The following is a 24,320-nucleotide window of genomic DNA, read 5'->3' as shown; positions in this document are numbered from 1 at the left end:
GGACAGGGGAGGGGGTTTCCATGCGGGTGGCTCTGTGGGGTGCGTGTTGCACGCTGGTTTTGGGGATGATAATGATGATGATGGATACACCAAGCTCAGCTCCCACCACCCTCCCCCTGAAGATGCTCGGTCTGGAGCCCTTGGCCTTGCCTTGACAGGGGGTCCGGGCAGGATTTGGCCTCTGAAAAACAGCAACATTTTGCACGTCTGCAAACACGTGATGCTCGCAGGAGGGTGCCCAAAGCTGGGAGGCTTTGCTGCCGGTCTGACGGCTGTTAGAGAAAACACCCTGACCACGGCAGGACCACCTTCCTCACCCTTTTTGCCCTCCTGGAGCCCCAGCCCCTGGTGCAGCACAGACCTCCCAGCGGTGCCCCCCCGCAGGCCTGGGGAGGGACGCTGCCCTCACCCGCTCGCTCCCAAACCCACAGCCCAGACAAAGGACATTCCAGAGAGCCGGCCAAGGCAGCCGGGCGTCCCTGTGTCCCCGCGCGGGGTGCTGCGTTCCGCCCTCTGCCATGGTGACATCGCCCTTTGGGGCCACCCTCGGCCATGAGGGGGCAGGCGGTTCGGCGTCGGGGCTGGGGCAGGATTTGGCTGGGTGCCCCAGCGTGGGGTGCGTGCGGAGGAGGAGGAGGAGGAGGAGGAAGAGGAGGCCTGGGCGGGAGGCAGGGCTGCCGCGGCCCCATGGCCCAGCCAAGCGGCTGAGCTCAGGCTGGGCTGGAGGGGCTGGGATTTGCTGGTTCGTCTTTTTTTTTTTCAATTTTTTTTTTTTGCCTTCCCTGCTTCCTTCCCTTCTTCCGCCTTCTTCTCCCTCTTCCCAGCCCTCTCCCGATGCTGCTCCAGGGGTAAGGACACCCTCGCCTCCCACTCGTGCCCCGTCCTGCCACTGCTCTGCCCCGGGGCAGCGAGGGGCTGTGGTGACCAGGGGGGTATGGGGGTACCCCGGGGATGCTCCCGCAGCCCCAACCATGGCGGAGGCTCCTCAGGGGGTGCCAGCAGGGACAGGGGATGCTCCCGGGGGGGTGCAGGGGGGCAGCGGCACCCAGCTGACACCTGGACCATAATGCTGGTACAGTACGGGTGACACGTGTGACACTGGAGGCCGAGGCGGAGCGGGGACTGGTGACTGTCTGGAAGCACCTTTGGTGAGTTGTATCCGTGTGGGATGATGGCTCTTGGGGTTCTGAGGCCCTGATTTGGCTCTGAGAGTGACAGTTCCCTGAAGGGCACCTTTGCTGGGTGCCCCAGGGCACCTGAATTGGCACAGGCAGGCACCCACGCTCCTGCTCAGCCCCGGCCACCTGCTCTGGGGAACCACTGCTGGCCTGTGTCCCCTGCCCCAGAGCAATGCTGCTATGGTGTCAGTGCTGTAGGTGACCTTGTGCTGTGCCACGTCCCTGTCCCCTTCCCCACGGGCTGTGCACTGCAGTGCCACCACATACCTTGTCCCCTGGGCATGGGCATCAATGACTGTGCTCCCTGCAGAGCCTCGGGGCGGGCAGGAGAGATGCTGGTTTTGCAGGAGGCGCCAAGGTGGGTCCTGAGGAGGAGGAGGCTGAAGGCAGCATGGGGGGGTCACCCATGCTGGTTTTCTCCCCACAGGGCACATGGAGGGGGGCTCATCAACTGAGACGCGGCGGGTGCTGCGGCCCCCTAAGCAGCATGGCCAAGCCCCCGTCCCCCCGGAGCACCCCGAGGCCACCCACGGCCCCCATGCTGTGCTGGAGAGCAAGGTGAAGGCGCTGAAGGAGAAGCGTGGGGCCGGCCGGCTGGGGACCCCCACAGCTGCCCCCGAACGCCCCTCGCCCAAGAAGTCGCGGCCCCGGCGGGGGAAGCCGGGGGGGGATGTGGATGCAGCGGAACCGCGGGCTCAGCTCCGCACGTACCTGACGGACGGGATGCTGGACGGCGGGGAACCCGCGGCCCCTCCAGCCCCCTGCACTGGCACCCCGGGGCTCTGGCGGGTGCCCACACCCAAGGGTGATGTGCCAGAAGGCACTGAGCTACCCCATGACAAGAGCGGTGGGACCCAGCGCTCTGCCTCCCCCCATGAGGCACCTCCCTTGGAAGAAGAGGCACGGACCCCATTGCGGGACAAGAGGGGTCCCTCTGGGTCCCCCCCTGCAGCAGAAGGCTGGGAGAGTCTCTCACTGGCCGAGCGGGTGGAGAGGAACCGGCGGCTGCTGCAGGAGGTGCTGGGCATCACCACCTCTGGTGCGTATTTTGGGCAGGTGGTGGCTGTTTCAGTAGATCCAGGGGGAGCAGGATGGAAAAGCTTTAGGGTGAAGGGGGGTCCTTGGTGCTGTCCTTCAGCGCCCCCCATGCTGCAGGCACAGCTCTGCACTGGTTCACACCTCAGGGTTGCCCTGTCCCCCCATAGATGCTGCACCCCTTTCCCCAGCAGCTGTTGGAGATGCTTGTGAACAAAACGAGGTGCTGCTTGACTGGGACACTTCACAGTCCCAGCTGCCGGTCCCCTCATCCTGGTGAGGAATTTCGCTGCTAAAAGCAGCAAACCGACTTACTGGGGCATTTGCAGTCCATGGGCATCATCTTCCCTTTGCAAGTTGCCACCAGAAAAGGGAATTAATTTCTTCTTCAAAAGCATTTGCCCTGATGACCCCGTGGTCCCCATCCTTGTGAGTGCACCCCGCACCAGGTGGTGTCACCCTACATCCCGCTCCTCTGGGGTCTCTCCCAGAGCTGGGATAGCACCAAAATGGGTGTTAGGACAGGCTGAGCCATGGGGCTGGGGCTTGGGGGGTTCAACTGGGGCAGACTGTGGTCTGGCCAGGCTGATGCTTCTCTCCATCTCGCATTTCAGAGGTGCCGGTGAGTGACGGGGACTGGGACTCGGGGGTCTCGCTGCAGGACGCTGAGGGCTCCAGGTAGGTGGGTCCTAGTGTGGAGGTAGTGGGGGGGACATTTCCCTCTTTTCCCCTCCCTGGGCTTATATTTTAAATGTACCCCACAGATTATCACAGGGGCTTGGCCGGGCTGTGGGGCAGCCCCCCAGCGCTGCAGCCAGCAGAGGGAAGAGTAGATGGGCTCCAGCGATGCTTTGGTTTGAGATGGGTGGGAGGGTTGAGTCAAGCTGGGTTGTCCACATGGTGCCTGGGCATGGGGGTCCCTGCTGGGACCCCACATGTGAAGGGAGCTGGGGAAGAGGATGGCACAGAAACTTGCCCCAGGTGCTTAAGAGGATCCAGGTGGCAGGTGTGTGTAATCTTGTTGGCCTAATGATAAAACTTAGAGGTATGAGCTAAAAATATGGAGGTGGGCTGGGGAGCAGAGCCGGGGACTGTGTGGGGGATACAAGCGAGCAGGGAAGACCTCCCCTCCCCCATATTGTGGTTACTGGTTGTGCTGTGGATGCTGGGGCTTATCAGTGAGAGGCTGAGCCGGAGATGCTGCACTCCCAGGAGCAGGGGCAGCTGAACCCTGGGGGCAGAGGGGGACTGGCCCCCATGGTGCACAGGGGGCTTGCTGGGGGTCGGTGTGTGCCCACCCTCCTGCTGCGAAGCGGTTAAGGCCATGGTCCCTGAAGTGACTGCCTGAGCTGATTATTTTAATCAGGGGGATTAGGGCCATGGCGGCTGGGGAAGGCAGCGCCAGAGTGGGGCTGTGCCCTACCACGGTCCATGGGTCCCCCCACTCTGCAGCTGCTGGGACTGGGGTGCAGGTGAGGACCCCCTGCAAGGAAGAGAAGGCAGCCAGGTTTGAGTTGAGGGGTCATCCCAAACCTACCTGCGTTTGCATGACTGCGGGTTTACACCGGCAGAGATCACAGGCAGTGCCTGCCTCAGTTTCCCCATCCACCTCTGGGATGCCTGTGGTGCAAAGCGCTGCCTCGGCTGCCCCGGTGCCCGAGCTGTGCAGTGATTGAGGCTGGGCCCTGCTTTCTCTGGGCAGACCGGCCTCGTCGTCACCGTTAAACCACGTCTAATCCCTGTTATTTTTTCCTAATCCCCCTCCCCGCTGCGGGGCCGCAGGGCCTGTGTCCTCGGGCAGGAGCTGGAGCTGAGCCCGCGGCACGAGCAGGCCAAGCAGCTGCTGCAGCGCGCCCGCATGAAGGCTCGGACGAACCCCCTGCGCGCCAGCCACGACATCCTCCTCCTCCCCAGCGCCGCTGCCCCCCCGAGCAGGTCAGTGCAGCCCCGCGGGCCGCGTCCTGCCACCCGCCCCACCGCCACGGGGCTCTAGGGGCTGCGTGTGGATTTGGCGTGTGTGCAGAGCGTGCAGGTGTGTGTGCAGAGCGTGCACACGCGTGTAGAGCACGCGTACGTGTGTGCAGAGTGTGCATGGGTGTGCCAAGCGTGCAGGTGTGTGTGCAGAGTGTGCACAGGCTTGTAGAGCAAGCGTACGTGTGTGCAAAGCGTGCACACGTGTGTAGAGCAAGCGTACATGTGTGCAGAGCACGAATGCGTGTGCAAAGTGTGCAGATGTGTGTGCAGAGCATGTAGGTGTGTAGGTGTGTGTGCAGAGCGTGCACACGTGTGTAGAGCATGTGTACATGTGTGCAGATGTGTTTGCAGAGCATGCAGGTGTGTGTGCAGAGCGTGCACACGCGTGTAGAGCACGCGTACGTGTGTGCAGAGTGTGCATGGGTGTGCAAAGCGTGCAGGTGTGTGTGCAGAGTGTGCACAGGCTTGTAGAGCAAGCGTATATGTGTGCAAAGCATGCACACGTGTGTAGAGCAAGCGTACATGTGTGCAGAGTGTGAATGTGTGTGCAAAGTGTGCAGATGTGTGTGCAGAGCATGTAGGTGTGTGTGCAGAGCGTGCACACGTGTGTAGAGCACGAGTACATGTGTGCAGATGTGTTTGCAGAGCATGCAGGTGTGTGTGCAGAGCGTGCACACGTGTGTAGAGCACACGTACATGTGTACAGAGTGTGCATGTGTGTGCAAAGCGTGCAGGTGTGTGTGCAGAGTATGCACACATGTGTAGAGCACGTGTACATGTGTGCAGAGTGCAAATGTGTGTGCAAAGCATGCAGGTGTGTGTGCAGAGTGTGCACAGGCTTGTAGAGCACATGTACATGTGTGCAAAGTGTGAATGTGTGTGCAAAGCGTGCAGGTGTGTGTGCAGAGTGTGCACACACGTGCAGAGCACATGTACATGTGTGCAGAGTGTGAATGTGTGTGCAAAGTGTGCATGTGTGTGCAGAGTGTGCACATGTACATCTGTGCAGAGTGTGCATGTGTGTGCAAATCGTGCAGGTGTGTGTGCAGAGCGTGCACACACGTGCAGAGCACATGTACATGTGTGCAGAGTGTGCATGTGTGTGCAGAGCCCCAGGGTCTGGCGCTCGTACCCTGCGTGAGCAGCCCCTCTGTGCAGGCACATGTCAAGTCTTTCCACTACAACATTTTTGGGGGTGTTTAATTGTGTTTTATCGCAATGTCACAAGTGATGCACACTATAGGAGGGAAGAAGGATGACCTAGGCAGAAAGTTTTGTGCTTGTTTTTTTGGGGAGGGGGTTCCTTTGTTTCGTGGTGTGTTTTTGTTTTGTTTTTTAAATGGCAAAAATAGCAGGGCACAAAAGCAAGCAGAGAGGAAGAAATGGACAAGTTGGTTCAGAAGCACTGCTTTTATTTCCTGAATAACAGAAGAAGGACATATAGTGGTAGGACAAGGGGTGATGGCTTTAAACTAAAAGAGGGGGGATTTAGATTAGATATGAGGAAGAAATTCTTCCCCATGAGGGTGGTGAGACACTGAACAGGCTGCCCAGAGCAGCTGTGGGTGCCCCATCCCTGGGAATGTTCAAGGACAAGTTAGACAGGGCTGTGAGCAACCTGGTCTAGTGGGAGGTGACCCTGCCCGTGGCGGGGGGGTGGAACTACATGATCTTTAAGGTCCTTTCCAACACAAACCATTCTGTGAATTCTGTGCTAATGTCAGGCTGTGGCAGCAGGACATTGCCACAGCTTCAGGGGGCTGGTGGGGACTGAGTCTGGACACCACGGTGCGGCATTGGGTGGACTTTCCTCCTGCTCCATCTCCTGCTTTTCCTGAGGGAGCTGGGCAGCCCTTGCAGCTCACGTGTGTCCGTCTGTCTGTCCTCACGTCAGGGAGCCCAGCGGGAGGCCGAGCGTCGCCCCCCGGGACGGCGGGAGCCTGAGCGACTCGTCGAGTGGGGAGTCGAGCTGCGGGCGGCCGCGGCGGCCCCGGGGTCCCTCCCCGTCCCGCGTCCGCTTTGAGGACGAGTCGGCCCGCGACGCCGAGGTGCGGTACCTGGAGCGGCTGCAGCTGCGGCACCGGCGGGCGCTGGGCTCGGGGCTCTCCTCCACGGAACCGGTTGCCAGTGGGCAAGTGAAGGACGGGGCCGGCCAGCACAAAGCCCCAAGCGGTGACTTGGTGGCCGGGGGCAAGTGCAGTGCCTGTGGCTCCCTCCTTGGTGCCACCGCTGGACGGGGTGTGGAGACATCGGCAGCCACCGATGTGGTTGAAAGCAGCCCTGCAGCACAAGGGAGCATCCCAGGGGACAGTGGTGAGCTGAGCGCTGCCCATCCGGAGCCCAAAACCAGGGCTCTGGGGCCACGGGGGTCCCCGCTGTGGATCCTGCCCTCCCGACAGCGCATCCACACTGAGAAGATCAAGGAGACGTACATCGGGGACGTCACCTACATTGATGAGGTGGACTCTGCCCTGGAGAGCACCGACACCTCCGACGGCTGCCGGACAGACAGCGAGGAGGCAGGACCCCGCAGCACCCACCTGCGGGGGCACCGGGACCCCCGGGCTCGCGGGCACAGGGCCCCCCGTGCCGCCCCACAGGCAGAGGCGAGAGCTGGGAAGGGGACATGTGTGGCTGATGGTGGCCCTCACGCAGGGGTTGGAGGCTCAAATGGCACCACAAGCCAGCCAGTGGCTGTTTGTCCTCCACCACTGGGGAGAGCCAGCAGTCGGGAGGATGGAGATCCCCACCAGCATCCGAGGGGTGGCGAGGGGCTGGGAAACACCACTCATCCCCCACAGCTGCCCAGCAAGCCCCCAAACTCCTCCTCACAGCCGGGGGCTGGCACCCCCATGCCAGGCACCCACCTCCCCGCTCCCCCCACTACCAAAAAGGCCTGCGCCCAGGTGCCTTGCAGGAAAGCCCTCTTCTCTGGCAGCAGCCGCCGGGCATCAAGCCAAGGAGCTCGGAGCCCGGAGCCTGATGGTGGGAGTGCTGGGCCCCCCCAGCCCAGGGGCACGACGGGGCCAGGGGAGCGGAGGGGACCCTGCAGCCCCAGGTGGCTCCCAGGGAGCCCACTCCGTGCCTTGTCCACCAACAACTGCAACAACACCCATGGGCAGGACCCCCCAGGGACGGGCAGAGGTAAGAGACCCACGCATGGGGGTGCTGGGGGGGGTGGTCTCCAATGAGGCGGGGATGTGATTGTCTCTTTGCGGTTACAGGGGCACCGTCACAGCCTGTCGCTGGCCCTGTTATCCTCGCACCCCAGGAGGCTGCTCATCCCCCTGGGGAAGCTGCTGGGACACCCCGAGCGCAGCAGCAGCAGCAGCGGCCCCCGGCTGGGAGCACAGATTCTGGGTGAGTGTGAGCGAGGGGCTGCTGGTACCCTGCACCCTTTGGTGGGTGCTGCATCCTCCGCATCCCTCCTCAGTACAGCGGGCTGCTACTGGGCTGAGCCCCCCAGGGCTTCCCAGTAGGAATCTGCCTTTCGGCACCAAAAACCACCCGGAAAATGCAATATAGAAGTAGTGAATTGGCACATATGTTCAAAGGGAGCTGCATTTCCTCCCACATCTGGTTCTGCCAGCATTGTTCCAACAAATGTGGCCGTGGAGGTGTTTAGCGTGGTGCCAGGTTCTTCCCTTTTGGGGAAAATCAGCTGCTAAATGCTGCCAGCCCTGAGGCTGCCTTGGGGCTCGTCAAACACAATGCTGCTGGACCTGCGCCCAGGCGCAGCAAGTCCCAGCCTGGCAGGAGAGTTTGGAGGCAGCACTGGGGCTTTCAAGCCCCTAAGCAGGATGTAGTCCCTTCAGTCAGAAAGTGATGGAGGTCTGAAAGCTTGTTAAGCCCCTGAAATTATGGGGAAAAAATGGGTAGGGAGCTCTTCAGGTCACTTTGGCGGTCAAGCCACCCCTTTTGTGTGCTGGGTTACTGCTGCAGGGAGGTGGCTGCACCCCATTGCACCCCGCACTGCGATCTCACCCAGCTGCAAAGGTGGTTGGTGACCGTGACTGTGGTGGACAACCACGGCTGATGGTCACCATCTCTCCCTCTCCATCCAGGGAGCTGGGGCGGCCCGCGAGCCGCAAGGGCAGCAGCGCGTCGGCGTCGGGGCTGAAGAAGCTCCTGAGCAGCCTTAGCCAGAGCACCAAGCAGCGCCTGGGCCGCTTCCGCTGCTACAGCATGGAGCAGCTCCCGGCCCCCCCCGGTGCCGCCCCTCCGGACGGCCCCGGCCTGAAGAAGTCGCCGTCTCTGCAGTCCCTGACGCTGGTGAGCCAAAATGTACCCCCCATGGGGAGTGTCAGTGTGGGGATGGGGGCAATCCTGCGAGAAGAGGGGTGCTGGGGGGTGAAGTGTTTCTGAGCATCGCTCTGTGGCCCCAGGAGATCCCACGGGGGTGTGGGGGCATGTGCCAACCCAAACCTGCTGGGTTTGAACAGCCCAGAGCCAAACGGGGAGTGGGAGGGTGAAGGAGGGGTGGCTGAAAGAACACATTTGGGGTAATTCGGTTCTGAGTTGTGGCTCCTGTGTCCTGGCCTGCTGAGCTGCAAGGTGCCTCCTCAACAAGCGCTGCTCTTTGCACAGGTGTCCTGGCCCGGAGTGGGGGACACCAGCTCATCCCCCTCAGCGGTGTTTTGGGGAGGGCTCCGGTGGGGGGACAAGGGGGGCAGGGAGATGAGGGGTGTGGGGTGCCCCCATTCCCTGGGCATGTTGGTGGGTGAAGGGCTGCACTGCCATAAACTGTTCACCATCACCCCCATCTCAGCCAGGTGCTTTTCCATAGGTGTCACCCTTCTGCCAGCCCCAAAAAGCCACCTCCACCCAGAGCCTGCACCCTGCCCTGGGCAAGGGACCCCGCGCCAGCGCCTACCTCCTGCCCCAGCCTGCGCCCGACAGGTAGGACAGGGCCTGGCATGTCCCCCCTGGTGCCCAGGAAGGCTGTTTTGGGATGTTGGGCACCCAGAAGCTTCATGGGATCCCCGCTCAGCCCATCTCCCTTCTCCTCTCAGGATGGGGGGCTCGGGGCCACGGCGCTCGCTGAGTGTGGAGGACATCGGGGCGCCGGGGCGGCTGCGGGCGGTGGGGCGCGTGGTGGAGGTCTTTCCCGACGGCACCAGCCAGCTGGAGCTGCAGCGACCCCCCCATGGCGCCTTTGGGTTCCGTGTCACCTCTGGGCATGGACGGCCTGACACAGGTATGCTGGGGTTGTCCCGATGTGTCACACTAACCTTAGGGGAGGCACAGCCCCTCTGTGGTGGCTCTTGTCTCTCCCCAGGAGCTTGGGGGTGAGGGGGGGATTGCCCCAAAGGGATGATGGTGGATGTGGGAGGGACACTGTCACGTGTGGCTTTGGCCACACACAGTCCCTTGTGTCCACTAGCCCTTGGCTTGGGACACGCACCCACATCTCAAAGGCCATGTATGGTGAATTTGTTGCTCTGCACAGGTGTGCAGCCCGGGGCGGCGGGGGGCACAACCCAAGCTATGGGGTGCAGAGTTGGGGGCGTGTCACCCATCCTTGTCCCTCTCTGTAGGTGTCTACGTGCAGGAGATGGCAGACGCCGGCACAGCCAAGCTGTACGCGGGGCTCCTGGGCGTGGGGGACGAGATCCTGCAGGTCAACGGGGTGGCCGTCTCGGGGCTGGGGTTGGCCCGAATCCGCGACCTGCTGCTCCAGGCTGACACCCTGTCCCTCCGCGTGCTCCGGCACCGCCCACCACCCCGGTAGTCCCGGCATGGATCCCAGGAACCCTGAAGGGAGGACGATGATGTCCCGCCAGCATCCCGAGATGCTGCAGGATGGTGCCGCATGGACCCCATGGTACCAGGACTTGCCTGCTCTGGTGCAATACGTGGCTCCTTGCTGTGGTGGGGACAAAGTGGGACCAAGGACCCCCCCCCTCTCAGTGTCCAGCATCTCCAGAAGTTGCCCGAGGTGTCCCCAGGACAGGGGACAGCTCAGCCCTGCCATCGAGCCTGGGCGGTTCTGTCCTGCTGGGCTGCAGAGGCCAGTGTGGGGACAACCCTGTCCCTGCATCCCCCAGGGGACACGAGGCTCCTTGCCAATGCTGGAAACCTGCGCTGGTGCGTTTCTTTTAAATTATTTCAAACTGCAAAAAACCAAATATATATATATATACATATGTAATCACAAAATGCAGTGCCCTTGGCCTGTGGGTGGCACGGAGTGGCTGGGTGGTGACACTTGGCCAGGGGGATAGAACGTGCCCAGCCCCAGGGTCAGGGGGCAGCTGGTGTGTGCAGGAGCCGGGGGTGGCTCTGGGTGCTGGGGTGGGTGTGGGTACCTTCAGGTTGGGCTGAGCCCCACCTGGGCCGGTGTAAACATGGTGGATGGCTTGTCTGTGGCACTGAAGGCATGTGGTGGCAGGGGGTGGCATGGCACATGGTCCCTGGACAGCCTGAGCTGGGATGCTGAGGGCAGGAGGAGCTCTTTGGGGCCTGAAGACCTGTTTGGTCTGTGGGGTGGAGAAACAGGGACAGGACAGGGGGACATCCCCAGGGGTCCCCAGAGACCGATTATGCCTTAAAAGCCAGGAGGGCAATGCCCCGCAGATGCTGGCAGGAGCTTTTCTCAGGAGGCCCCCTGCTTGTCCCCGAGCATGGGTCACTGCAAGAACAGCAGCCGGTGGTCTCTGCCGCACAACACCAGGCAGCAGCAACACATTTATTTAGTGTTAAATGAGGGGCACCACCAACAACAGAAAAAGCAAATGTAGAAGGGAAAAGGGACCAAAGATGGTCCGGTGGCTTGCGGTGATGCCAGCAGCTGGGCCACCATCCCAATGAAGGAGCAGTCCTGCACAGAGCTATTGCCCGAGGATGCACAACCATGCCGAAAATAACGCGGGGATTGGAGGTGTCCAAATACCGGCCAACAATGAGCCCTGGTTGGACTCAGACTCCTGGGAACCTGCTCTTGGAGAGGTATGAAGCCCAAGGAGCCGCACAGATGCTGCCACAGCCTTGGAAAGGACACGCCACGTATTTCTTGCAGCATGACCAAAAGAAAGGAGGTGCTCTGCAAGGAGAAAGAGCAACTGCCGGAATAATTAGTGCGGGTTGGGGATGCAGCAGGGGGTTGGTCTTGCTCCCCATCCGGCTGCAGAAGGCACGGTGCGGCACCGGTGGGTCATGCAGCTGCTTCAAGGGAACCGCAAACCCGGCGGGGAGGAGTGTTCAATCTGGGCTGAGCATCCCGGAGGTGAAGCTGTCGGGGGGTGGGCTTCTTGCTCCGGGACGATTATTTTTTTGGGGGGGAGCGAAATTGCAATTTCAGCAGAAGTCCTAGCATCAGCACCAATTAATTTCCTCCCCCAGCCCCATCTGAGACCCAGATGGGAAGGCAAAAGCCAGCCTGTCCTGAGTCTTGTGGTGTTTGCAACTTTAAATATGGGAGCAGATTTTGGTAAGAAACCGTGTTTTTCTTTTTTCCTTTCCTGAAGGGTCACCCCAATATTCCTGCAACCATTTTTTGCAACACAAAACCCCCATCCACATTTCTCCCCAAGGTGAACATCTTCTCACCACATTTTGGTATTGACTACCTGGCTAATTCCAAATTTGCTGTATGTGGGGAGACACCTTAGGCTTTGCAACACTGCTGAGACAATTCGAGCGATGAACAACTCAAAGGTAACAAAAGGACTGGAAAATAACACAGAAACAAGACCTAGCTTTGAATCTCCAGCCTTTTGGTTGCTTACAATGGAAGTATCAAAAAAAATAGCAGTTGGGAAAAATTAAGACATCCTATTTACAAGTTCATATGCACTTATAATACATAATTGAGCCCCATTCCTCTGCTAATGTGTGTTGTGCACCCAGAGAGAGAATGTGCCTTGAATGGTCATCAAAAAAATCTTTAAAGTTTTTTTTTCCTTAAAAAAAATAAGTTATTTTAGACCTGACAAATCACTTGCCAAGGGGAAGCAGCTGTTAAACAGAAGCAGTTTCTCAGTTATACAAGGGCAAAGGAAGCATCAAGTCAATGAGCTTGAAAGGCTTGTATAACGAAGGAGGCGATTTTAAAAGCTTTAAATAACTCACCGCTCCTCCTGGTGATGCTTTTGGCTGGTTAAGCACCCACAGGCTGACGATGTGGTTTGTAATGCTCAGGGAATTCATTAATCCCTCCCGCACCCCCAGTCCTGTCCTCCCCAGGGCTCGCTGCTGGGTGTCCACAGGCAGCTCAGGGTCGCTGCCACCAGCTCCTACCTGCACCGGGGGGGTCAAGTTCCCCTCCAGCTGCCTCGCTCCAGACCTGGAGCCCAGGTCCAGATGGCACGGCGCCGGGGAAGGATGCAGCTCCAGTCCGCTACCTCCTCTCCCTGGGGCCAGGTGAGATGCCGGTGGAACCGAGCCGTGGTCCTCAGAGGAGAACAGTGAGAGCTGGGTGCGGGTTTTCTCGCTGGGGAGCTCTGTAGGCGGACGGAAACGGTGAGAGTTTCACTTCCCCGTGCTACAGGGGGGCGAGGGGGCGGGGAGGGGGTGTCCGAGGAAGTTCAGTCCGTCACAGGACAAAAAACAGGATGAGCACCACCAGCAAGATGACAAAGAGGATGATAATTGCACACCACTGCCGTCGATCTGGAAGAAAAAAAGGGAGCATGAGCCTTCCTGCTTTAACTCGGAAGGAAAATCTGGGGAGAGCTTTTCTTGGCTGTGCTGCCAGGAGCCCAATTTAAGCTCAAAGCAGCCATAAAAAGCCAAAGTGGCAGCTCCTTTGGCAGCACACTCCACAGGGCCACAGTTTTTCTCCTCTAGGATACATGCATTTCTGGGGACAGCTGTGGGAATTTTGAGGCTTTTCCCCAACCAAGTTCAAATGCAACTGTAAGGAACAAGCAGAGCTGCTGTGCTGCTGATTTGTAGGTGACCTGTTTGCCTGAGGAGCAAGAAGGGGTCTGGGAGAGCAGAAACGCTCTTTCACAGCTCTCAGAAGCACACAGCAATGATCAAAGTGCTTTTTTACCCAGAGGAAAGGAGAGATACACAAGGTTAGCCAGTGGTCGCGCTGTCACTGGCAGCCCCAAATGGTCTCTCTAGGGTTGTATTTCCACAATCCCATCAATACCCCAACCAGCCCGATCTTGCAGAGCAGAAACACTTCTCCTCCTGCCTCACTGCTGTCTCCACAAGCTGCCCAAGCACCCACGAGAGAGGGGTAAGGGAAGAGGTGACTGTCAGGCACACTGCCAGCGCTCAGTGAGGCAGCGGGGACTTCCCAGCAAGCACACCGGGCTTCCCGCTTGCTCCAGCCCACTGGCTCCGGGCACAGCCTTATAAGGACTTTTCTCCTGGTTTCGGCACAGAAATCGCCTCTTTCCTCTGCCAGCTGAGAGATATATCTGACCGACAAGAAGCCTGCAGGCCAGCAGGCACCAGCAGCCCGAGGGCAGGTGGGATTTGGGACGGGGCTTGCCATTTGGTGCAGGGTGGTGAGTATTTTATGACACCTTGAAAGCTTTTGTTCCTCAGGCAGCCCAGGAAACCACAGCAGAGGAGGAGGGTGCAGAGCTTCCCCTTCTATCATATAGAAGGGGATTTTCCCACCGCGGCAGTAGCAGCATAAATAGAAAGGCATCCGTAAATAAAACAAAGGCAGAGGCCAAGCTGCAGAGCAGTGTCTGGGCAGGAGCAGCTGCAGGGCTTGGAACCTTTTTTCCACCCTTTTTCAAGTGCCAAAAGCTGTTGCCTCCCCCCTGCTCGGGTCTGGGTTGGCTGTGGGTGGGTGGGAGCACATAATGTCCCAGCCCGAAGATCTGTGGGCTTTGTCTCTCTCTTTCCAGGACCGGATCCCACTTCCCAGGACTTACCACTCGTCATGTGAGACACTTTGGCGAGCTTCTTCATGACGTTATCAAGCCGTGACTGGGTGCTGTCTAACTCGTGGGAGAAGTCGTCCAGCATCCTGGGGACAGAGAAGCACAGCACCCGTCAGCAAGTGGCACGTCCCTTTGGGATTTCTCAGCGCACTCTCACACACTGATCAAAGCACTGATGTGATTAGTGCGGAGAAAATGAGCGCAGCCCAGTCTCCTAAAAGTACCCAAGGGGGAAAAAAAACCTTTTGAAGCTGCAGGTCTGCTTTGGTGGGAAGTAATTTGGGACTCCTGTCAAACTGGTCTCTGAACTGAACGCTACACACCCCTGTGAGGTGAGGAGCAGGAGTTTTCCTCCTTTTAAGAGCAAAGTCTCATTTATAATCTGTGATTAGCAGAGACTGGTTAGATAGACCTAAGTGCCAGCTTGGATTTTAAATCTCTTTTCTTGTTCAGGGCTTGCAGGTGAAGTTACAGTATTGTTCCAGTCATATTATCAAGCAGGAATGAGATCTGCAATTGCTTTAAGGTGCTTTTTAAACTCTGCATGGAAGTTACCCCTCTGCTTCCTCCACACCCTGACTGTGGTGAATCTGAAAGCCTTCCTGAGGCCATGTTTATCAATGCCAAGAACCCATCTGAAGAGAAACAAGCACATCCAGAATCGAAGTACCAATCCAATCACCTCCAGCCAGCGGGACTTTAAAGCTTAACACATTTAAAGGGACAGCTTCCCTCATTTGGAGTTCATGGGCATTTGTTAAACCTGCATTCAGTGGGGAGTTGTAAAAAAACCTAATTGCAGGAGTTATTTGCTACTGTCTAGCACGCACTGATGGCTTATGTGGTATCTGGTAACAGTCACACCACACTGAGCTGCTTCTGTCAGAGCAGAAGACTCTCACGCTGCAAGACTTCACTTCGTACAGGAGATTGGTTTAAAGTTTTTCCTCTCCATCAGAGGAGACATCTCTTCACAAGGGACATGGCCCTCTGGGCTCCTGTCAGCCAAGGGGAGTTTTTAGGCATGAACCCTTCAAGTCTCTCTGGAAACGGTAGCTGTTAATCTGTATAACTGGAAACTTTATGCACTTGTTTGCAAAGGACATGCACTGGGGAAGAAATCTAATTTATATGTAAATGGTGGATGCAAATGGCTTTGTGAGCTACCCTTTAACCCTTTGCGTGGGTGAGGGTTATTTTTAGCTTTAACTACCAATAGCAGCTCTGTGCTGAGGGTTTCAGAGTGGCAAGGCAGAGCTGAGAGCTCCCGAGACAAGCAGTTAGCCAGGCACAGCACAAAACTCGGTGGAAGGCTACCAGTATTCCCATTAAACAGCACCTCAACCTCATCTGTTCGGTACTGCTGGAAGCCAAGGAGCTAAGTGTGTACCTCAGGGGGAGCATGTAAAAAGAAGAGAGAAGGAAAGGTGAAGTGGCAGCTAAGTCCGCCCTAGGCACAGGCTTTCAAACGAACGAGACTGTGGTTGGATCTAAGAAATGCTTTCCACTGCCTAAAATTAAAGGCCAGCTAGGAGAGCCTGCATGACTGGTAAATTCAAGGCTCTACCAGGAGCAGAGATATGTGTGCAAGGAGTCCCAGCTGTGTTTCAGCCAGGCCCATACCGGGTTTTCTGCGTCTGACACTTACACTGCTTGCTCCTCCAGCTCCCCGCCGATGCGCTGGGACATGTTCTTCAACACCCCGATGCTGCCAGAGACCAGCTCCAACTGCTCATCCTGCTGCTCCACAATCAACTGAGGCCAAAAAGAAGGGAAACAGGTAATGACAGGTCTGTCACCTCCTGCAGCGGGGTCAGAGCTAATCCACCAGAAATGAGGACCACGTTGCAAAGAAATGCTGGAGAAGTGACAGCCGCAGGAAAGCCTCCTTGTCATGGCATCCCTGCGGCACAGCCAGCTGCAGTCTCCTGACATTCCTGCAAATGCACCCGCAGCTCAGCCATGTCCCCCTCCCTTCCCTGCTGCACCCACAGCTAAAGTGACTCTTGAAAGCCACAGGTACTGGCCACCAAAACCACGCAGCAGGTAGGGCAGTGGGCCCCAGGGAGCCATGCTGATGCTGTGCCTGAGAAATGCAACCTGGAACACACTGCAGCTAACAAGGGGTTAATGCCAGTAAAAGGCTGTGGCAGCTTCTACAGCTAAAAATAGCAAGCCTGGCTCAGAATGTGCAAAAGGAATAGGTCTGCTGATGTTTTAAGTCATTTTCAGGGCACAGTCACACTAAGGATTAGATTTACCCTAGTTACCTACTTCTGAATCTATTTATCTTCCTAGAGTCAGTAGGTAAAACTCACACGAAAGACCGGGTCGTGTCACGGATCAGGAGCTTTAGCCACCTCTAAGACGCCGCCTATTTAAAGGCTGGTGTTTGGGTGGGCTGCAGCACGGTGGTCTGCACGCTGCCTGGGCACAGCTCCAGGCAAACCCCCCTGGCAGTGGGGAAAGCACCTCGCTGGGGTTCTCACAAACCCCTCGCACAGGCTTTCTCACGAATCTCGTGTTGACAAAGGCAGGAAAAGGAAGCAGGCACGTGCTCCTGCTCCCAGCCTGTTCTGATGAAGATGCACACAAACAACAGCAAACATCAGCTCTTTTCTTTTTAAACCAGGGGAAGTTGCATAAAAGAAACAGGGTCTTTTCTGCTTGCAATGTTTCTACTCTTTCAAGGATTTCAGCAATCCTTGTAGTATTAAAGCTTAGCGTGCTGCATCTTCCAGATCATCTTGTTTGTCTTCTGTACAGAAGACTTCAGGGTTAAAAATCTCTGCATCAAGATGTATCCAAAGCTGTGCTGTATGAAGAACACACACACAGGTATACCTGCAAGCAAAGAGGAGGGCTTGCAGGCTTCTGGATTCAAACCAACCAAGGAATGGATTTTTTTTTTGGCTCTTACAGCCCTTACCTCATTCCCCCATCCCTTTTGGCAAGTAAAACTATTTAGTCAGTGTGGTGCCAGCTCCCTTACCTGTTGTTGAGCTTGCTGCTCCTCGATGAAGTGTGAATTCGCTAATTGGAACTCCCGGTCCAGACGGCTGTATTTGTCAGGTCCAGAGCTCCAACTCTGACTCCCGCTTTCTCCCAGGAGTGCCTAAGAAGATGCAGAGAGCCTTTAGCAACACCCTCATGTCTGCTGACAGTCTATCTGCAGGGTGTAGCGAGGAGGGAGACGAGGTGATACTCCTGCACGCAGGCACACAGCATCCTTTTCCTGCTGCTCTGTTGCTGTCACAAACTAAAACAACGCAATGCCAGAATGCAAGCCTGGGGAAGTCTCTGCAGCCTAATATTGCAGATACACGCCTGGAGTACAACAACAGACGGTGGAAGCGGGAGGTCTGCACGGCACAGAGGTCTGCTGAGGGGCAGCACTGCGTGCTGGGGCATGTAAGCTAGAAAGTATCTGGATATATTATGTTACCAGATGTATAGCTTGAGCGGAACACCAAGCTACTACCAACAGGGGCTTAACAGGGTCAGGGTAAAGAACTTAACCAGTTGAGCTGACAATAAAATAGTGCAATATATAACCACAGTGGTGTTGTATGCTCATGTGCTTTGATTCAGGCTACCTGTTCCTCTGGCATGATGTTCAGCTGCCAGCGTACAAGATTACCCTCACTACCCGCTCTACAACCCGAATGGAGAAGCTTGTGCAAAGCCAGCAGAGACACAGCTTTCCAGCTGAGTAAGTCTGGTGCCTGGAAGGGAAATAACAGGAGCAACAGATGCTGGGGAACTGAAGCTGGCCTGCAAGTGACAAGCTGTGCCATGAACAGGTTAGGGAGCTCTGTCCAGCAGCGCGGAGGCAAAGCTGAATGCAGTTTTGCTGCAGTTTTAACGGAAAGGCCTCTGTTTGCCAGCTTTTGCCTGTGAGGGTCAGGGTGGGCACCAGCCAGCCTCCCAGACACAGAGGCACGCTGGAAAAGCTGCTGCAGCCCAGCACAGGCTTTGTGGTCTAGAGGGAAGGCGAAGGGTTGCGGAAGGGAGAGGAAGACGGTGAGGGGAAGTCAGTTTTTCCTGGCCAGATGTTGCCACGCGAGCTGGGCCATCTGGTCTCCTGCAGCTAGCAGGAACTTCACGCAAAGGAAAGCAGCAAAACACAGAGACAGCTACAGACTTATTCGACCAAGGGTGCAAAGAACTTTGCTTCAAATGTTTACTAATCGTGTTAATTAACCCTGTAACAAGCTCCACAATCAGCTCTGTGCTTCTCAGTAGCTGCTTGTAGTTTGTAATTTTTGCTCCAAGTGGCTAGACTGATGCAGTCAGTAAGCTCCTTGTACGAAGCGTGCATCAACTTTTACTGAGGCAGCTCTGAGATCTCCTTACAGCCTCCCCGTCAGTCAGGGAGGAGCACAAGCCGCATCTATTTCTATTCCTCAGATTACAAGTGCAGACAACCTGAGACTCCTTGAGCTTCTTCCATCTTCTTACATGGCTAACTATTACGAGAGGCAGCTGTGTGAAAGGATATTGCAGCATCTTGGCTCCTAAATACAGCAGAGTGCAGGATTACATTCACTGACATAGATTCTGAGCCTGTTTTCCCTGAGGAGGAGGGAGATTCCCCCTTCCACGGGGTGATGCAACACTGACAGTTGTACACAAGCAGATCTGAAGAGGGAGACAGATGGTGAGTGCTGACTTACTGCCTTAAGAAACAGGCTTGGAAGAGGGTGGCAGCAACGTGCCTGCAAGAACCAGCACTCTCAGGCCAGGAAAACAGACACAGTTCAAACATGCAGCTTTGCTGCAGCATGCAAGCCCCTTCCCAGAACAAAGGTTTAAGGGGATGGGATATATATAGTAATTACAGCTCTTATGCAGTTTTCATCAGCACTGTACACTCTACCTTATGATGTGAGGCCTCGGAGTGAGTGAAATTGGAAGTTTCACCTAACACCTACCTTAAAAGAACAGCCGCTAGAGCTAATAAAACCTCCTCCCTCCTCACAGTACCAAACAGCCACTGCATTCACTTAACTTGCCTGTTTCTGGTTCTCACCTGCCTGTTTTTTCTTTCAGCCAGCGCTTGCACAGAGGAGTTTGACATCTGATCCTTCATGTCCTGTGTGTTCAATGAAAGAAGAAGCACATGAGCATTGGATTTGAGGTGACAGACAGTCTCAAGGTGCTACAGGGCTGTCTATACGAAGCAAGACTTCCTCAGGGGGAGTGAGGGAAAGGAGATTTTCTGTGAAAACATATGGTTTTGAAGACTCTGGAAGGATACTGTAGAAAGCTTCAGCACAGATCATTGTTTCACTAATACTAGAATCAATGACAATGGGATATTTTAAAAACATTCCTTATTTACTACTCATTTGGCTCCACTACAAACTGATGTTCCCATTGATAGACTGTAAGGAAGAGTCGTGTTCTTCAAGGTCTTGAAAGCCTGTAACCACATTATTCCCAGTTACATCTGGTTTTGTATCTCAGAGGACGAGACAGATGTCCTGTCCCGTGGCCATACTCCCCGACTGTGCCTACATTTACTCTTTTATCAATTAAGTTTTGCCGTTGAGTTCCTGTAGAAGGTCGCTAGCCACAGAAAGCTCCTCATCACAACAGTCTAGTTTTTATAGTGTAGATTAGCAAGTATTAAATATAATCTAGCAGGGCTTGGCCCAGCAGCACAGTTCTGATGTCACCAGAACATTTAGGTACATTTTACTGTTTACAGATGCGTAATACGTCACCAAAGAACACCAGATCCCACTCAGTTACTTCTCACTGGCTAATGCACATGCTGCCGTGCATCACAAATGCCCCCACGGAAACTGGAGGTCAGCTGCATAATGCCACTAACAAATTTCACTTAACAGTAAGAGATGCTGCTCCAAAACCCATTAGCCAGCAGTTTTCAGCCAGGAAAAGACCACAGAGCAGGCTTGCCTGATCCTGCTTGTTTGAGGAGAGACTCCACTGAGAGCAAGGCAGTGAGCACACTGCGGCTACCCGGGGCAAGCACAGTTTTGGGATCACTTCCCAGACAGCAAGACTTAGGAGCTGCATCCAGACCACAGGACTGCAGGTCGAGTAACAAGCCACAGCAATTGTGAAGTAGGCATGTCAGTCATGAGGGGCAGCAGAAACTAAGCTATGCTCATTGTAGCTATTAACAGGGAGAAAACTTCCTAACTAGCAGCTTGTTACCAAGCAGTGAAGCTTTTGGGAAGATGTTCCTTCTCTATTTATTACCCCCAAGTTGTTATAATGCTCCTTTTGCTTCTGAAGTGTGAGCTTAAACTAAAAACAAAAAAGCTTCCCCGAGTTAAAAATATATCTTGGACTGTTTTGTAGCGGTAGGAAGTTGAAGTCACCACGTCAATACCGTGACGCTTTAACCATCTGTCATCGTTCAAAGTGGACTCTCTGTTTTTGAAAACTAGCGCTACGAAAACACAGGACAGTTGCGATTTCCCTCAGCTCTGAGGGGAGGTTCCAGCCTCCCCTGCATCGCAGCGGGGTCTTTACTCTTCCTTCCCAGTTTCTACAGGTTCCCTGGCTCACTGTTGCAAGAGAGGTGTGATGACTTAGAGGGGCAGCAGCAGAGGTCTGCACCTCCAAACCCATTCGGGCAGGTTTATTCTACACTCTCTGCTTCATCACGGAAATGACCACAAGCTTTCTGCTTTTTAACCACATAATCACCCCCCTGCCTTCCCCACGCTCCCACCCGAGCCCACGTTCCTTACCCTGACCACCTGCCGTGTGCTCGTGATGAAGGATTTCCTGATGCCCAGCTCCGTCGCATCCAGGTTGAATTTCCGCGGGTTTGCCTCCACAATGCGTGGGCAGTGAGTCAAGGAGTCTCCATAGTGGCATGGGGTACACACACATACACAAACCCCGAGTGCAGAGGGGGTCTACCAAATGGTCACTGCGATGTGCCTTCTCCCAGAATTTGAATAGCAAAGTACAAAACACTGGAGGAAAAAGCAGGTACAGCAGGAACATACTGTGCAGTACAGGCACCAGTGTGAGGCTTCTCTCTTGCAGTTTTTTTGTTTTTCCGATGCCGTGCAGCACTTTCAGGAGAGCTCAGATGAACACAAGGGAAAAGGGGTATTTCTGGAAGGCTGCCTGGAGAATTACTGACTACACAGAAATCCAAATTCATACAACACAATAGGCTTTCTAGAACAAAGCATCTTAGAATACACCTTGTCAAAAAGGAAAAGAAAAAGGCAAGAGGAAAATCCTTTGGCTTAACACATTTGGCTTCATTTTGCATTTGCAGCTTGAGAAAAAAACGAGGTCAATGCAAAATTAAATCCCAAACAGTCCTAATTTCTGCAAAAAATAACTACTGGCAAGCACTGGTACTCGGCTTACTTAGTACAACTTGGGAACTGCATGCTCCAACCTCCAAAGGACCACAGAAAGGATATTAATAGTTTCATCCAAGTCTTCCAGGTCCCACTCGATGCTCCGCAGGTTATTCCTGAGCTCATTAGTGGTCCAGTCGATTTCTTCTCTTGTGGCGATTGAGGGATCTTGCAGGAGCTCCGTCCACCTCTGGAAGAGCCCCTGGGCGGTGTTCACAGCTTTCTGCACCTCCCTGCAGCCGGGGAGATGGAAGAGAAGCAAAGGGATTATCAGAAGTAGCCACGACGGGACAGCCCCGCGTCCAGCTGAGCAGGGAAGCATAGTTTTCTCCCAAATATCTTTCCTTTCAAACAAATTCCCGTTTAGTTTGTAAAACAAGGATCTGCCCTACCTGCTGGACAATCCCGTCTGTTGTTGCAGCACAAATTGCTGAGCAGCAACAACTTATAGGTTAGCTATGACTGAAGGGACCTGCTTCTTTAGGGGAGGTTTGTGTCGAGTGTCACACAGGCAAGCCAGGGCAGAGTATCTGAACAAGGCAGCTCTTTGGCAATTAATGTTTTGCATTCCTCTCAACAGCTTTCCTCTGAAGACTCTCGACTACCTATGTAAGATGCCTCAAGGGCACACAGAATTACAGGAACTGTCCCCACAACACAGCCAGGCAGACTGTTGAGTGCAGTGCTGTTTATTTTAATTCAGTGTTTAAAAAACACACTGTTCTACTACGCTGGCTTACGAACAGAAATCTTTCCTGCTGCTCTAAGCTTTTTTGGAGATGAGTGCATTCACAACACGGGAAGGCAGGGTTTGCTGACAGCACTGAACGCTGCTTGAATGGTTTGGGGTGAGTGGGTCTGTAAGTTTGGGTCACGGTCCATCAGCATGGTTATTTATCTGTATTAACCAACAATCATGAGCTGTGAACTGCTCATGGGGAGCTGAGATGATGGATGAAGAAAAGACCAGGCTTTGCTGGTGTGAAAGGGGCCACCACGAGCCCAAGAGCTTGCACACAGCATCCACATAAAGACAAAGGTGTGAAGAAACGGGTTATCAGCGGGGGAAGCCCAGGATGGATGAACTGAGCCTGCACCTCTCTTTACATTACACCACAGCTTGAAGTGCTGCCCGATGCCTGTCCCTCCTCACACACCCACAGCTCTGAGTGTGTCACATCTAGTGCCCTAAAGTCAGCAGCCTGCACTGAGGATCAGGCAGGTTTTGTTCCCTCTACTACTTGCTAGCAGAAGTTTTGTTTTGTTTTTCCAAGCAGGAATTTAAAGTAGAGCTGGATGTCCTCTGAAGGGAGGAGTTATGAACTCCAGGAAAGCAAACCAAACACAATGCTGCTGGCTCCACCACCACCAGCCCTTTCCACCCCAATGCGCTGGGGTAATAATTAACACCGGGAGCGGCAGCACATCCCCTCTCCCCTCCCAGCCTTTCCCTGCATGGCGCGGGAACTGCACTGATAACTTTGACAGGACGTTTGCTCCCCACCCGCAGCGACTGGTGTTTTTTCCCCCCTTAGCAGCAGTTCAACCTGGCAGGGTGATTCGCTTTCCCTGGCAGTGACAGCACCCCTTTTCCCCCAGCATCCCCCTCCCCTCAGCATCCCCTCCCACACGTTTCCCCCACCGCTCCCCTACGCTCCGCAGCAGAAGCTGAAGCTGACCCCAGGGTGGTTTTTAGAGCCTTAAGGCGCTTTCACTGCATTAATGACAGTTTTTTCCTTTCCTCCTGCCTCCACCACCTCTGGTCCGCGTTTGCCTTTGTTCAGGCTCTCCGCTCACTCCTCCCATGGCCGCCGGCCACGCCGCAGTTTCTCCCCCAGCCCGGTCCCCGCTCCCCTCCATCCTCCCGGACACCACGGCCGGGGCCTCTCGGGGCCGCCACCCCCGCCGGGTGACACTTCCCCGGCCACTGCCACATCGCCCGGCGGCGGGGACATGCGGCCAAGTTGTCCCCAAGCTGTCCCAGGAGCCAGGGCGGTGCTGCGGGGCGTTCTCCGGCCTGAGGGAACCCCAGCTCTGCAGGGGCACCCCCGGGTACCGGAGCGCTCCGTGCACGGAGGCCCGGCCCGGCCCGACACCGCCCGGGCCTCCCCGCCGGGCCCCGGGCAGACCCAGACCCCGCAGCCGCACAACGGGGGGACGGGGCCGCCATTTTCTCTCACCCCAGTCACCTCAGAGACCCCCGATCGCCGCGCACCCCCCACGCCCACGGGCCTCCCTCGCTGCGGGGCGGCCGTGCCCAGGCTTCCCCCGCCCGTGGACACGCCCAGCCCTCTCCCCAGCCCCCCGCGGGCCGCGGTGTCCCCCCGCGGGCGGGCGCTCACCCCTTCACCACGAAGAAGGGGTCCTCCATCGACATGGCGCTGCCGCCCGCGCCCCGGCCGCCGCGCCCCCAGCGCCGCCGCGGCCACGCCCCCTCCACCACGCCACGCCCCCCGGTGCCGTCACGCGCCGCGCGCCTGCGCAAACGCCGCCGGCGTTGGGCTGGCGTGACGTCGGTTGCGCCGCCAAGGCGGCTGCCGGAGGGAGGAGGCGGCGCCTCGGCGGGACCGCCGGTACTCAGGGACTGCCGAGGGGGGCGGCGGCGGGTGCCCCCAGCCTGCTGCCGGCCGGAATGACCCTCCAGGAGGGGTGTGCGGCAGGCGCATGGGGTCGTCCCGGCTCTTTGTGAGGGTTTTGCTAGGCCCTGGGAGCCTGCGGCCCACTAGGCCCCGGGCGGCCTCTCAGTGCTCTGAGGCAAAATGTTCCTCCTCTGTGTCTCCTGCGTGTCGGCCTCTTGTACTGGGTAGCAAGTCATGGTCCCAGGCAGGGTGTTGGGTGTGAGTGGCCTGGCCAGGCTGCGTTCCTGCCCACTGGGGGAGGAAGAAGGGGAGAGCGGCTCCCTTTCGCCCTTCCTGCCCTGCAGT

General features: G+C 56.3%; 2 protein-coding genes across 2 annotated transcripts; one reads left to right on the top strand and one right to left on the bottom strand.

Moving 5' to 3' along the window:
* Positions 1-1,610: 1,610 nt before the first annotated feature.
* KIAA1614 lies at positions 1,611-9,918 on the top strand (the record flags this gene model as incomplete). Its single annotated transcript, XM_080349056.1, is given in 9 exon segments — positions 1,611-2,217; positions 2,828-2,891; positions 3,996-4,148; positions 6,082-7,367; positions 7,370-7,547; positions 8,252-8,459; positions 8,974-9,086; positions 9,200-9,384; positions 9,725-9,918. Coding segments are annotated over 9 exon segments (2,988 nt in total).
* A 988-nt stretch (positions 9,919-10,906) lies between these two features.
* Positions 10,907-23,812, bottom strand: STX6 (syntaxin 6). The gene is made up of 8 exons (XM_080349012.1): positions 23,739-23,812; positions 21,460-21,629; positions 20,764-20,858; positions 19,068-19,130; positions 17,028-17,150; positions 15,684-15,790; positions 14,027-14,121; positions 10,907-12,797 (listed from the first exon to the last, which is right to left on the bottom strand). Exons 1-8 carry the CDS (start codon positions 23,771-23,773, stop codon positions 12,721-12,723), a joined length of 765 nt encoding a protein of 254 aa, XP_080205138.1. The 5' UTR covers positions 23,774-23,812; the 3' UTR covers positions 10,907-12,720.
* Positions 23,813-24,320: the final 508 nt, after the last annotated feature.

Source organism: Nesoenas mayeri (assembly GCF_963082525.1).
Source record: "Nesoenas mayeri genome assembly, chromosome: 8".
Taxonomy (NCBI): Eukaryota; Metazoa; Chordata; class Aves; order Columbiformes; family Columbidae; genus Nesoenas; species Nesoenas mayeri.
Note: the sequence above shows the minus strand (reverse complement) of the source record. Positions and strands in the feature narration are given on the sequence as shown.

Excerpts from the sequence above, each read along its gene's own strand:
- STX6 (XM_080349012.1), bottom strand. The coding sequence starts at position 23,773 with ATGTCGATGGAGGACCCCTTCTTCGTGGTGAAGGG. Across the intron at positions 15,791-17,027 it reads AGCAGCAAGCTCAACAACAG|TTGATTGTGGAGCAGCAGGA; the intron begins GTAAGGGAGCTG and ends TTTTGGCCTCAG. Across the intron at positions 12,798-14,026 it reads AGTGTCTCACATGACGAGTG|ATCGACGGCAGTGGTGTGCA; the intron begins GTAAGTCCTGGG and ends TTTTTCTTCCAG.